The sequence below is a fragment of the Mus caroli genome, unplaced genomic scaffold, assembly GCF_978045245.1.
Source record: "Mus caroli unplaced genomic scaffold, Mus_caroli_1 scaffold_6, whole genome shotgun sequence".
In the NCBI taxonomy this organism is placed as follows: domain Eukaryota; kingdom Metazoa; phylum Chordata; class Mammalia; order Rodentia; family Muridae; genus Mus; species Mus caroli.
This window is the reverse complement of record NW_028227261.1, coordinates 47284576-47298384: the sequence shown is the minus strand read 5'-3', so window position 1 is coordinate 47298384 and position 13809 is coordinate 47284576. Positions and strand designations below refer to the sequence as shown.

The 13809-nt window shown below is 43.3% G+C and overlaps 1 protein-coding gene across 1 annotated transcript in view; it reads right to left on the bottom strand.

The window, feature by feature from the left end:
• The window catches only part of LOC110293584 (protein zyg-11 homolog A), a 36439-nt gene that overhangs the window by 17056 nt on the left and 5574 nt on the right, over positions 1–13809 (bottom strand). The window contains exons 2-4 of the mRNA XM_021161460.3: positions 11018–11183; positions 5668–6419; positions 2253–2393 (exon numbers count right to left, since the gene is read on the bottom strand). Coding sequence (XP_021017119.1) covers positions 2253–2393; positions 5668–6419; positions 11018–11183 — 1059 coding nt within the window. The remainder of the gene's footprint in view (positions 1–2252; positions 2394–5667; positions 6420–11017; positions 11184–13809) is intronic.

Below are 13809 nucleotides of genomic sequence, written 5' to 3'. Positions count from 1 at the left end.
TCGGTGGGTAAGAGCACCCGACTGCTCTTCTGATGGTCCAGAGTTCAAATCCCAGAAACCACATGGTGGCTCACAACCATCTGTAACGAGATCTGGCGCCCTCTTCTGGAGTGTCTGAAAACAGCTACAGTGTATTTACATATAATAAATAAGTAAAAAATAAAAAAAAATAAAAATAAAAGAAAGAATCCAAATGATTTTTTTTAAATTAAGCTTTATCTAGCTTTCTATAAATGTTTTCAAAGTTGAACAGATAGTAGATAGCTATTTGCCTATTCAGATGTACTATAGAGAGATAAATGATCTTCAAAAACCTCAGAGATCTATAGAATATGGCACTTTAAGATGTTTTTTATTAATAAAAGGCTTTACATGACAGTGAGACATGTCTGCTCCTGGCAGCACCCCTCCTCTGCTTCAAGAAGATAATGAGCACCTGGAGCTTGCTTCAAACGTGGCAAGCTGCCACCAGGCAAAAACCTGTCCTTGTCTCAACTGCAGACTGCATGCTGTCCAAGCTGTGGACAAGCAGGACACAGCCAAGCTTTGCAAGGACAAGGTAGGCAAGCCCTTCATAATTCCTGCTTCACAGCAAAGTTTTTCAGATATATGGCAAAGATGATGCTCCAACCACAGAGAATGCAGTAACTTCTGTCATTTCCATAGTGTTGGAAGCAGTTTGCTTTGTACTTCCTGTTTTCTCGGGCAATATTTAGCCTTCTCAGGTCTCCAATGGTATTATAGTCTCAAAATTAAGCTTAAGTTGTTTAGGATTAAGAAAATGTTTTAATGACACCATTGCATACACTAGCAAGATTTTGCTGAAAGGACCCAAATATAGCTGTCTCTTGTGAGACGATGCCGGGGCCTAGCAATCACAGGAGTGGATGCTCACAGTCAGCTATTGGATGTATCACAGGGCTCCCAATGGAGAAGCTAGAGAAAGTACCCAAGGAGCTAAAGGGATCTGCAACCCTATTGTTGGAACAACATGATGTACTAACCAGTACCCCGGAGCTCTTGTCTCTAGCTGCATATGTATCGAAAGATGGCCTAGTCGGCCATCACTGGAAAGAGAGGCCCATTGGACTTGCAAACTTTATATGCCCCAATATAGGGGAATGCCAGGACCAAAAGAATGGGAATGGGTGGGTAGGGAAGTGGGGGGCGCTATGGGGGACTTTTGGGATAGCATTGGAAATGTAATTGAGGAAAATATGTAATAAAAATATTAAAAATTTAAAAAAAAAAAAAGAAAATGTTTTAAGGTCTAAGATATTTTTAGGTTAGTAATGTATGTTAGGTACAAAACTTTGAGCTCACCAAGATAGGATAGATACTACTTTCTCCAAGGTTGCCAAACACACATGGATTGGACATTGTGAATGTAATTCTTGCTTGATAGTTTTCCTAACTGCTCTTATTGTATATAGTTTATTGATGTTAGAGAAAGGCTTTTATTGGACTAAAAGGGGGAGATGTAGGGATAATCTCTTGTATACTGTGTGGAAGTATCACCAGTCAAATCTGAGGCAGGATTAGAAGGTGGGATATCCATGGGGGGTGGGGGGAGAGGAGAGAGAGAGAGAGAAATGATGGGACTGATGAGAAATAGGCACAGGAAGATCCCACAGAGGGAATCAAAAGAAGTCAGACATGAAACCAAGAAGATGTAACCTGCCATGTGGTAGACATAGAATAGAATAAATGGAGTCACTGAGTTATGAGCTCGTCGGGGACCAAGCCTAGCTGAAGACCTAGGCATTTATAGAATAAAAAGCCTCTGTGTAATTACTGGGGTGCAGATCGGAAAGCTTTAACAATGAACAATTCTTCAGTCTATTTTGGTTGGTATACATCATTTGCTTCATTAGACTAGTGTCAGACTTTTCCTATTCCCAGCCCTTACTCTGTAGGACACTGAGGAGTTGTAGCAATGGCTTCAAGTCCAGATGCAGCCATTAACTAGCTGGATGGCTCTGAACCTCTATTTCTCCTCTGTAACATAAACTATATGTGATCATTTCCTGAGATCACCCAAGCTACTGTGACAAGCACTGCCAAACACAAACATCACGTCATTTGGGGAATATTTCAAGATGAGGGTCTGGAATCAATATGTAGACCATGCTGGCCCCGAACTCAGACTGACCTGTTCTTCAGCCACCTCTAGGATGAAAGCTGTGGGCCGCCATGACGGCTGGACAACAGCTTTCAATTGCCCGGGTAAGACATGATACAACCTAAGGTACCTTTAGCATGACAGGCAGGACAGCACGCAGGGAAAGCGTTTCGGTGAAGAGCCTGAAGAGAGCTTCCTTCACAAAGCACGACCTGTTTCTGTACCGACTCAGTGCTTCCGAAATCTGACTCATGTTGGCTCCTCCAGCAACCTGGAAAACATGGAGTTACAGGACGTTTCACCTCCTCACACAGCATCTGGGTCCTGCCAACACTCAAAACAAATCCTGTGTTCTTACACACACACACAAAACCTGCACATGTCTCCAATGAGTGACATGTGCAGCTCAGTACAGGAACAAAGCAAGAAGGTGCTGATGTCAGAAGCATACACATCTCCCTGCAACTGTAGTTCAGTTAAGACGGTAACTGGGTGGTGTGGACCTGGAATCCCAGCACCTGGGAGGCAGCGGTAAGAGAACTGTCTCGTCAAGCTTGAGGACAGCCAGGTCCTATATAAGTAACCCTGTCTGTATCAAGAAAAAAAAGTCAAACCTCACAAAACCTCAACTGGCTGTGGTTTGGAGATTTGCATAAGTGGTAAACCCCTTACCTAGCAAGTGTAAAGCCCAGGTACAGTGTCTAATGCAAACAACAAATGAGCCTCATAGTAATGTGCAAAGTCTTGACAATCAAAAGTATGGGGAGTGCCGGGCGTGTTGGCGTACGCCTTTAATCCCAGCACTCGGGAGGCAAAGGCAGGCAGATTTCTGAGTTCGAGGCCAGCCTGGTCTACAAAGTGAGTTCCAGGATAGCCAGAGCTACACAGAGAAACCCTGTCTCAAAAAACCAAAAAAAAAAAAAAAAAAAGAAAAAAAAAAAAAAAAAAAAACCAAAAAAAAGTATGATGGGCTGGAGAGATGGCTCAGCGGTTAAGAGCACTGCTCTTCCGAAGGTCCTGAGCTCAATTCCCAGCAACCACATGGTGGCTCACAACCATCTGTAATGAGATCTGATGCCCTCTTCTGGAGTATCTGAAGACAGCTACAGTGTACTTACATATAGTACATAAATAAATCTTTAAAAAAACACCATGATGGAGATCTATCAGGACCTAAGTACTCACACAGGAAAAAACATCTGGTAAGACACAAGGGCCTGAGGAAAGGACCTCCCTCATTCTCAGTGTTTAACCCTACTTCTCACATGTCACAACTTTTCCCTATTATTATAGGATGACATGTGTTTTTTTTTTTTTTAAAGATTTATTTATTTTTTACATGTAATATACTGTAGCTGTCTTCAGACACACCAGAAGAGGGCATCAGATCTCATTACGGATGGTTGTGAACCACCATGTGGTTGCTGGGATTTGAACTTCGGACCTTCAGAAGAGCAGTCGGGTGCTCTTACCCACTGAGCCATCTCACCAGCCCGACATGTTTTAAATAGTCCATTTCAAGCAATGGAACTCTCCTGATTTTCAATCATACCTTCTCCTACTATACCCTCTCCTATAGCCTCTCTCCAAAACATAAAATCAACAAGGAATTTTTGTTTTGTTTTGAGACAGTTTTCTCTGTACAGCCCTGGCATCCTGAAACTCATTCTGTAGCCCAAACTGGTGTCAAATTCAGAGATCCACCTACCTCTGCCTCCCAAATGCTGGGATTAAAGTTCTCGCTATGAGAACTTTTTTAAAAAGATTTTATTTTATTGTTTGTTTGTTTGTTTGTTTTTTGAGACAGGGTTTCTCTGTATAGCCCTGGCTGTCCTGGAACTCACTTTGTAGACCAGGCTGGCCTCGAACTCAGAAATCTGCCTGCCTCTGCCTCCTGAGTGCTGGGATTAAAGGTGTGCGCCACCACGCCCGGCCAAGATTTTATTTTTTGTGTCTCTGAGTACACTGTAGCTCTCTTCAGACACGCCAGAAAAGGGCATCAGATCCCATTACAGATGGTTGTGAGCCACCATGTTGTTGCTGGGAATTGAACTCAGGACCTCTGGAAGAGCAGTCAGTGCTCTTAAACACTGAGTCATCTCACCACCAGCCCAGGATTTTTTTTTTTTTTTTTAATTAGGTGTGATCAAGCTTTCAACATTCCTGAGTAGTAAAGAACAAAAAAAACTAGGGGATAGAAGAATAAGGATCTTACAAAATGAAAAGAAACAAAAAAATCTCTCCTGGCTCCACCACTAACATCATTATTTCAGGACTCTACTAAACTGACAAGAAAATGCTGTTTTTGAAACAGGTTTTTAACACATACCCCAAACTGATTTCAAATTTACAATCTACCTGCTTCAGCTTCACACACTCTAGTTTGTGTTCAGCTAAGGAAGTGCTTTTAAAAAGGGAACTCTGTCAACTGCCCAAAAACTGATGGCCTAGCCTGGTGATCTGAGTTTGTGCATGCCTTCCTTCACCACAAACAAGCTTGCCATGGGGAGGACCCTGACGGGGTACAGGCCTGATATGCCTTCTTGAGGCCAGCAGTGCTACAGGAGGTTGGTTTGGTGTTATGTATTCAAATGCTATATAACCCAAGATCTGGTTGACCCCCAAGGAGGACACCAGCTTTTGTTGTCTGAACTTTGGTCCCCAAGTTAATTGGTCAATAAAAGGCTCAAGCCTGTGACTGGGCAATAAATAGGGGTAGGGAGGTTTTCAGTTACCTGGCTGGGGGGTCGAAGGTAGTGAAGAGAGGAGAAAGAAGAAAGCAGGAAGAAAGAAGAAGAGAGGAGGAAGCTGCTAGGAGAGGCGATGGACCATGAACGGGGACTAGGAGAAATAGCAAGTGACAAGGGACACATGGCTGGGATATAAGTTAGAACAGCTCAAACCTGCCCAATCTAGGCTTACAGCTTGTAAATAAAATAACTTGATTATGTGTCTTTTATATGGGCTACCTAGAATTTATTATTCCATTTCTACATTGCCACCCATCTTTTAGGAAAAGATATCCTGGAGGCCCTGGAAGTTACTCTCACTAGTCAGCCAAAAGAAAACTGCTGTAGGGTAAATGATTATACCTGTAGTAATAATTATGCTCATAAAAACTTTAAAAATCCTCCCCTAGGTCACTCCATTTCTAATGGCTGCTGTGAAATATAATACTCCCTACCTTGACGGGCTGTCCAACGAGCCTATCTGGATTGAATAGTAGCCTCTATCAAGGGAGAAACTAGAAGCACTCACACAGTTAGTAAAAGAACAAGTCCAACTTCACTATATTCTCCCTTCCTACAGTCTATAAAACCCCAGTGTGTTCACTATAAAAAAAAGCTCAGAGGGATGGAGACTGGTACAAGATTTTAGGACAATTAATAAAACCATGCAGGTTTGGGGGTCCCCCACAAAGGGGCTACCCCTCATTTCCGCCAGTCCCGAGGAGGATTTTATGCAAGTACCCCACACCCCCAATATTAAGTCTAGTGTAAAAGAACCTATAATGCTAATAAGACAAAATATATGTTAGGACAAACCTTCAAGCCTTGCTTTGCCGTAAAGAAATCAGAATAGCCAGCATCTGTATACAAGAGTCCCACAAATCGCATGGCAGGCCGGTGCTGCAGAAAGGATTCCACAGCTTGATCAGTGATGTCGGTGCCCCCTGAAATATCCAGGGATATGAGGTTGGGCAGGATGTCCTTCTGCTGTAACAGATAAAAAGCGAGGTCTGATCTGAGCTGCTGATGATCAGAAATATCAAGGTGAAGCAGGCATTTCAGTTGTCTGATAACTGCAAGAACTTGTGGGCTGTTCATGGCCAGGCACTTTAGATAGTGCATCGTGAGAGACCTGAGTCTGTTCTTACAGGAGAGGAGTGCAGAGATGTTGGTGACCAGAGTATTGGAGATATCCAAGCTTCCCAGGTTCGGTAACTGAGAAACACTAACTAGGTCTTCATTACAAAAGGACACATTGGCAACGCTTAAAGTGTGAAGGCCAGTGAAGTGACTCAAGGCCACTACTCCTGAGTTCGGAGGGATGCTAACTGAGTCTAACACAAGACACTGGAGGTTCTTCTGGATCCAGGCACTGCTCTGGAGAGCGTGGATGATGTCTGGGGCCAGAAGCTCCGAGTCCACTGACGTGGCATTCACTTCAATGAGCTTGTGGTGGCAGAAGGCTTTCGTGAAGGCTGCTGCAGAGAGTTTAACTCTCGGAATATTGATCAGCTTCAGTCTCATCTGCTTGCCCTGGAAAATGCTCGCTGTTCTGTCAGTCAGCTTGCCTGTAAGAAAAGCAGAACCATGTTCAATGACGACCAGATCTCAGGCCTTTACTGAATGTGACACAGCAGTGAATGAGGAAGACAGATGCTAGCTACTAGAATATTCTGACCATGGTTCCTGCAGACTGTGCCAGATGTTGTCCTAAACCCTCCACTAGCTTATCTCATTTATTTTCTGCACTAACTCTACAGGGGAACTATTTAGTACTGTTAGATGAGGAGACGGAGCCTTCAGGAGTTTATCTTGCCCAAGGTCTGCTTGTGGAAGGTTGCACTTCAGAACTCAGACTTACCTACACCAACCCTGTTTGCAGAAACAAAACACAAAATCAAACAGGTAGACAATCAGTAAGTAGATAGCTCCACCGTATCACTTTTGGGGAGGAGATTTCAAGACAGGATCTCACTATGTAAGTATAGCTGTTGTGGAACTCACTCTGTAGACCAGGCTGGCCTCAAACTCAGAGCCCTGCCTCTGCCTCCCCAGTGCTGGGATTAAAGGTGTGCACCACTGCACCTGGATTTTTCTGTTTTGACCACTTTAACTCAAAATACAGGATGACTTAACAAGATAATTATTTATCCTTCAGGCATTCATTTTCTTTTCAACATTTTTTTAAGATTGGGGCTGGAGAGATGGCTCAGCAGTTCAGAGCACTGGCTGCTCTTCCAGAGGTCCTGAGTTCATCAACTCCCAGCAACCACATGGTGGCCGCAACCATCTATAATGGAATCTGATGTCCTCTTCTGGCACACAGATGTACATGCAGATAGAGCATTCATATATATATATATATAATAAACCTAAAAATATCAAAATATTAAAAACTTTTTTTTTTTAGTTTTTTTAGATTGACTTATTTTATTTGTATGCATGTTTTTGCCCTCATGTGACTGATGCTCATAGTGGTCAGAAGAGGACATCTAACCCCTTAGAAGTGATGTTACAGATAGTTGTAAGCTACCATGTGGGTGCTAGGAACCTGGGTCCTCTGCACCAGCAACAAATATGCTTAACTGCTGAGCCATCCCTCCAACCCTAGAAGGCTTCATTTTCTTCATCTGTAATACAAAGAGGCCATACTAAACTCCATTGAGCTACTAGGTACAAAGAACTCCCTGTATATGAGACTCCACCCTAAGCAACAGGCATATCAGACACCACAAAGAACCAATCTAGAAGTACATGCAGTAGATGATTAAAATAGTATGCTTGCACTCAAGTGCAAAGCTGGGACTGGTGAGAATGGTGAGCTCTAGAGAAGTGTGTGTGTGTGTGTGTGTGTGTGTGTGTGTGTGTGACAGGATCATTCTGTAGTCCAGCAGCCACTCCTGGCTTACACTTATATTCTTAGAAAGACCTAGCCGGGTATGATGGCAGACACCTGTAATCTCAGCAGAAGGGATCATGCGTTCAAGAGCATCCTCCACCTCATATATGCGATTGAGATCAGCCTAAGGAAGAATCATGAAAATGTCCAAAACAAAAACAAACAAACAAACAATTTTGGGACAGTAAATAATTGGAATAACTTCAGCTGGGAATGAGATGACACTGAAAAAGCTGTGTAGTTTGGAGCATTTCAGATTTTCAGATTAAAGTTGTTCAACTGTATTCCCAAATCCAAAATGTTCCCAGCCTTACGTCAGCACAACCCTTCCAGAATTCTCTAGATTCTAGAATTCTCTAGATTACCAGATTCAGGCATGGTGACACAGGCTACAGACTCAACTAAGCCAGAGGCGGAGGCAAGAGGATCACTTGCACGCTCGAGTTCAAGGGATAAGTCCTTGTCTCAAAAACAAGAAAGAAAGAAGAGCTGGAGAGATGGCACCTGCTGCTCTTGCCAGGGACTCAGATTCAGTTTCCAGCACCCGTATGGCAGCTCAAAACCACCTGTACCACCAATTCCAAGCATCTGACACCTCTATCTGTCCTCCCTGAACACAAAGCACCTGTAATGCATGTATGTATATGCAGGAAAAAACATTCATGCACATAAAAAAGGAAATCTTCTTTTAAAAGAAAATAGATTTGTGTGGTGGTACTTGCCTTGAGACACAGAGATCTCTATAATTTTTGAGGCTAGTCTGAACTATATATATAGCAAGTTCCAGGCCAGCAAGTTTACATGGCAAGACCCTATCTCAAATAAAATAAAATAAAATAAAATAAAATAAAATAAAATAAAATAAAATAAAATAAAATAAAATAAAAATGTTGAAGGGCCAGTGAAAATGGTTCAGAAGATGAAAGAGCCTGCTGCAGAGTCTGAGAGCCTTAGTTTGACCACCAGAACCCACATGGTGGAGAAAATGAACCCTTGCAAACTGCCCTCTGGCTACACACACACACACACACACACACACACACACACACACACAAAACCCAAAATCTTTACTCTAAGAAAGCAAATCAAATAGAACCTTTAATTCCCTCTCACTGTTGGTTTCCTGCTGCTGTTTTAACTTTTAACTATGTATTTATTTGACTGGAAGAGGTGGCATACAGATGTCAAGGTGCATATATGGAGTCAGAAGACAACTCGGAATTCAGTTCTCTCCTTCTTCCATGTAGGTCCCAGGGATAGAAACTGGGCCATCATGCCTAATGGTCAGTGCCCTGACCCACTGAGCCTTCTTGTTGGTCTCTTCTTTGTTTTGTTTCTCCCCAGACAGATTATCCTAGTACCAGACTGGCCTCAGACTCCTTGTGAAGCTGAAGATGACCAATATTCTCATTCCCCTGCCTCCGGTTCTTATGTGCTAGACTTACAGACATGTGCCATCAAGTCTGGGCTCTTTTTTTGTGACCTGCAACTGACTAGACATGTTCCACTACTGATCTATACCTTTAGCTCCAAAGACACTTTAAAGGCTCACACCCATAATGTAAAGAATAAAGGATGAGAATACAACAAAACGTTGGGAGCCAGAAAACAGATGGGGATGGTTTCTTGCTGCTCTCTTCTGTTTTGTTTTTCCCCAGCCAGAATATCTTAGAGCCCAGACTGGCCTGAGACTCTTTATGGAGCTGAGGGTGACTGTTATCCTGATTCAGACAACAGAAGAATGACTTTATTCTCTTTACCTATTGGGCTGTCAGCAAGGATAGCTTCGAAAGCTTAGCTTACCCTGTAAAGACTGAGATAATCAAAGTAAGAACTATAAATACAGGTATTTTTCAAATAATAAAGCACTGAGGTTCACTGGCTATTATCACTGTAGTTGGGGGCCCTCTACAGCTGAAGACACCGTACACTCCAATTGGAGGACACAGTAATCAAGCTGGAGCTGAGTTGGAATCGTCCTCCCTGCCCTCGTACAGTGCTACTGGGGGAGAACAGACATCTAGTCTTACTCAGCTGTGGAATACACATACTACACTAATACTACACTACTGAGGACCAGGTGGGACTTGGCCATGGGTACAACCCTGGCCAGTCTTCTATAGGGATAAGCAATGGCTCCTCAGATTGGAATTCCATGCCACAACAGGGGATTCACCTCTGGTACTATAAATGTGGTCAAAAGCTGGGGAGGGGGGCTGGTGAGATGGCTCAGTGGTTAAGAGCACCGACTGCTCTTCTGAAGGTCCTGAGTTCAAATCCCAGCAACCACATGGTGGCTCACAACCATCTGTAACAAGATCTGACGCCCTCTTCTGGAGTGTCTGAAGACAGCTACAGTGTACTCACATATAATAAAATAAAATAAATAAACTTTAAAAAAAAAAAAAAAGCTGGGGAGGTATGGCTATGCATCATAGGGAAGGTAAAGCTGTTGTTTGCTAGCTGAACATGAAATGCCTGTGAAATTACCTTTGGAATATTTTTTTTATCCGTAGATCAGTGCTGTTGTCAGCTTTGCAGAGGCTTACTACTGCTTAGCCGCAGACATGGTCAAGGGCTAAGAATAACTGACTGTTGGACTTGGGGAAATGGCTTTAGTGTGTATGCACACCTGCTATGCAAACATGAAAACCTGAGTTCAAATCTCCAGAACTCAAGTAAAAAGCCCATGACCCAACATGGCTACCACCCCAGTGCTGCGTGATTGTGGAGATGGGGTTGCCTGGCTGTCAGCATTGTTCCAGGGTTAATAAGAGACTATGTTTCAAGGAGCTAAGGAAGGAAATGATAGCACAGATCATCTCACGTCCTCTGCAGGCAGACAGACGCACAGGCATCCACATGCTGAGCCCTAAATGGTATTCTCTATGGCCCAGTCCAAAGCTCACAGAATGATGCAGAAGAGAGGGAGGGAAAGACTGTCAAAAGCCCGAGGAGGGAGCGACGTGCTGAGGAATGCTTTCTTCCTCTATAACACAGCCACTGCCTTCTTTACTCGGTGGCCAGCTCAGCACAAGAGCTATCTAAGACTGAGCCTGTTCACACTCTGTCAGAGGGGGAAGGGAATCACAAGGGCCCATCCAAAGGTCCTGAGTTCAAATCCCCAGTAACCACATGGTGGCTCACAACCACCTGTAATGAGACCTGATGCCCTCTTCTGGGGTGTCTAAAGACAGCTACAGTGTACTTACATATAATAAATAAATAAATCTTTTAAAAAAAATAAAAATAAAGAACATTTAGTACCTTGCCAAGCCATCCTCTCAAGGAATTTATCGGCTATTTCACGAGGGAAATACCAATGCTCTGGAAGACACAATGTTCCATCAGGTCTTTTAGAACACCATTTGTCCAATTCAGCAATTAAGACATCCAGACAGATGTTGACCAAAGAGTAGGGTGATGCCTCCTCCTAAGTCATCAAAAGAGGAAAAGGAAGATACTGTTAGAATTCATCTGCAAACATTCAACATTTTCATGTATGTGACCACGGTCGGCAAGATGACTGACTCAGCAGGTAAAGGTGGCTGCTTTCCTGCAAGCCTGGGTTTATCTCTGAGAAGAACCAATGTCCATAAGCATCCTTTGCCCTCCATACAGCACATACTAAATTAAAGAACAATCAGCCAGGCCTGACAGTGCATAGCTTTAATCCCAGCTAGACCCTGGAAGGCAGAGCAGGCAGACCTCAGACGTTTTTGTTTGTTTGTTTGGTTGGTTTTTCTTGGTTTTTTCCGAGACAGGGTTTCTCTGTGTAGCTCTGGCTGTCCTGGAACTCACTCAGTAGACCAGGCAGGCCTCGAACTCAGAAATCCGCCTGCCTCTGCCTCCCCAGATCTTAAGAGTTTAAGACCAACTTAGTCTTCATAGTAAGTTCCAGGCCAACCAGGTATACATAGCAAGATCCTGCCTCAATAGTGATAAAAATAATAATAATAATATTTTAATACTATTACTTCTGAAATCAAATGCACAGCTTACCAGAACCTAGGAGACAGTGCTGAGGCAGATTTTAAAGTTCATAGTTTTAGAAGGCTCAGTGTTTATACTTGCTGCCAAGCCTGGCGACCTGAGTTTGATGACTAAGACCTGTACAGCGACTCCCCCAAGTTATCCCCTGACATCTGCACCCCCACCTTTGCATGTGCTTCTCCCATAGAAGTAACTCCATGTAGCACAAGGTCCTAGAAAAGCAACCCAATCCCAGTGTAGCTCAGGCTGGCCTCAGACTCTCAGTAAATCTCTTGCCTCATCTGTCCAAGTATTGGGATTACAAACTTGAACCACTATGTCTGGCATATTCATTCATTTATATATTATTTAGGGTTTTGAAATGAGGTCTAGGGCTGGAGAGATGGCTCAGTGGTTAAGAGCACTGACTGCTCTTCCGAAGGTCCTGAGTTCAATTCCGAGCAACCATATGGTGGGTCACAACCACCTGTAATAGGATCAGATGCCCTCTTCTGGTGTGTCTGAAAACAGCTACAGTGTACTTACACATATAATAAATAAATAAGTCTTAGAAACAAGGTCTAAGTTAAGAGACGACCTGAAAACCTGAGCTTGGGCAATCTGCCTACCTCAGCCTCCTGATTACCTGACTACAGACACAAACACTTTGGGGCTAGCAATAAGGCTCAGTTACTTTTTCCTCAGGTCTCACAACCTGTGCTCAGTTCCCTGGATGAGTAAGACAGTAGGAAAGAACCGACTACCCCTTAGGAGTTGGCCTCTTACCTCCACATACCTGCACCCACAAAGTAACTGAAATAATTTCTTCTAAAAAAAAAAAATTTTTTTTTTTTAATTTGTTGGCACAGTAGCACATACCTGTGAACCCAGTGTTTAGGAGGAAAGGTGCAGCAGCAGGTAGAAGCAGAGGATCAGTTCAAAGCCAGATAATTTTAGTTATTTACTGACTTACGAATAGGGTCTCTCTGGTAAGTAGCCCCGTCTGACCTCCCTCTACCTCAGCATCCCAAATACTAGAAACGATCCACTTCTATACATTTTCTGGATTTTTGTCTTTCTGGGCAACGTCTCCTGTACTACAGACTGGCCTCGGGATCATTATGTAACCAAAGAGGACCTTGAACTTGAAATTCTCCTCCACCCATTTCCCAAAGCTGGGATGACAAGGAGGAGCCGTAAGCTCCTTCATACATGCCCAGCCCAGGATACCTTGCTTTCAAGCCTTACGGACTCAGCTCCAACTTTGGACCTTAGGTAAACCCTTTTATTTATGAAAACCCAGACTACTGGGACTGGAGATGGAGCTTAACAGTTAAGAGAGCTGCTTTTGCAGAGTACCAGGGTTTGGATCCCAGCACCCACGTGGCAGCTCCCAGAGGTTCCTAACAGTTCCAGGGGATGCAATACCTTCTTCAGACTTTCGTGGGCACTGCCGGCATGGTGCACATACATGCAGGCAAAACACTTGAAGACCTAAAAATAAGTCTTTTAAAATGGACTTTTTTTTTTTTTTTTTTTTTTTGGTTTATCGAGGCAGGGTTTCTCTGTGTAGCCCTGGCTGTCCTGGAACTCACTTTGTAGACCAGGTTGGCCTCGAACTCAAAAATCTGCCTGCCTCTGCCTCCTGAATGCTGGGATTAAAGGCGTGTGCCACCACGCCCGGCTCAAAATGGACTTTTTCTAGGTTCAAAACTCAACACTTCTCTCTTTCATGTTTGTTGTATATTAGAAGTCAAGACTGGCTGTAATTTCAATGTTCCTGAGGCAGGTGCTTGACTCTTAAGAGGAAGCAAATTCAGATTCCCAGCACCACGTGGCAACTTAAAACTCTCTCTTAATTCCAGTTCCAGAGCATTCCACATCCTTTCCTGCCCCTGCCTCCTCCCCCACACCAGGTGTGTGTGTGTGTGTTCACTTAACATACATGCATGTAAAACATATACATGAATTAAATTAAGTTAAAAGAAAAAATAATAAAATACAAAGCCCAAGAGGCTGAGGTAGAACTGCTCCCCTACAGCAGTTCAAGGCTGGCCTGTATAAAAAAACAAAAATTCACACTATAC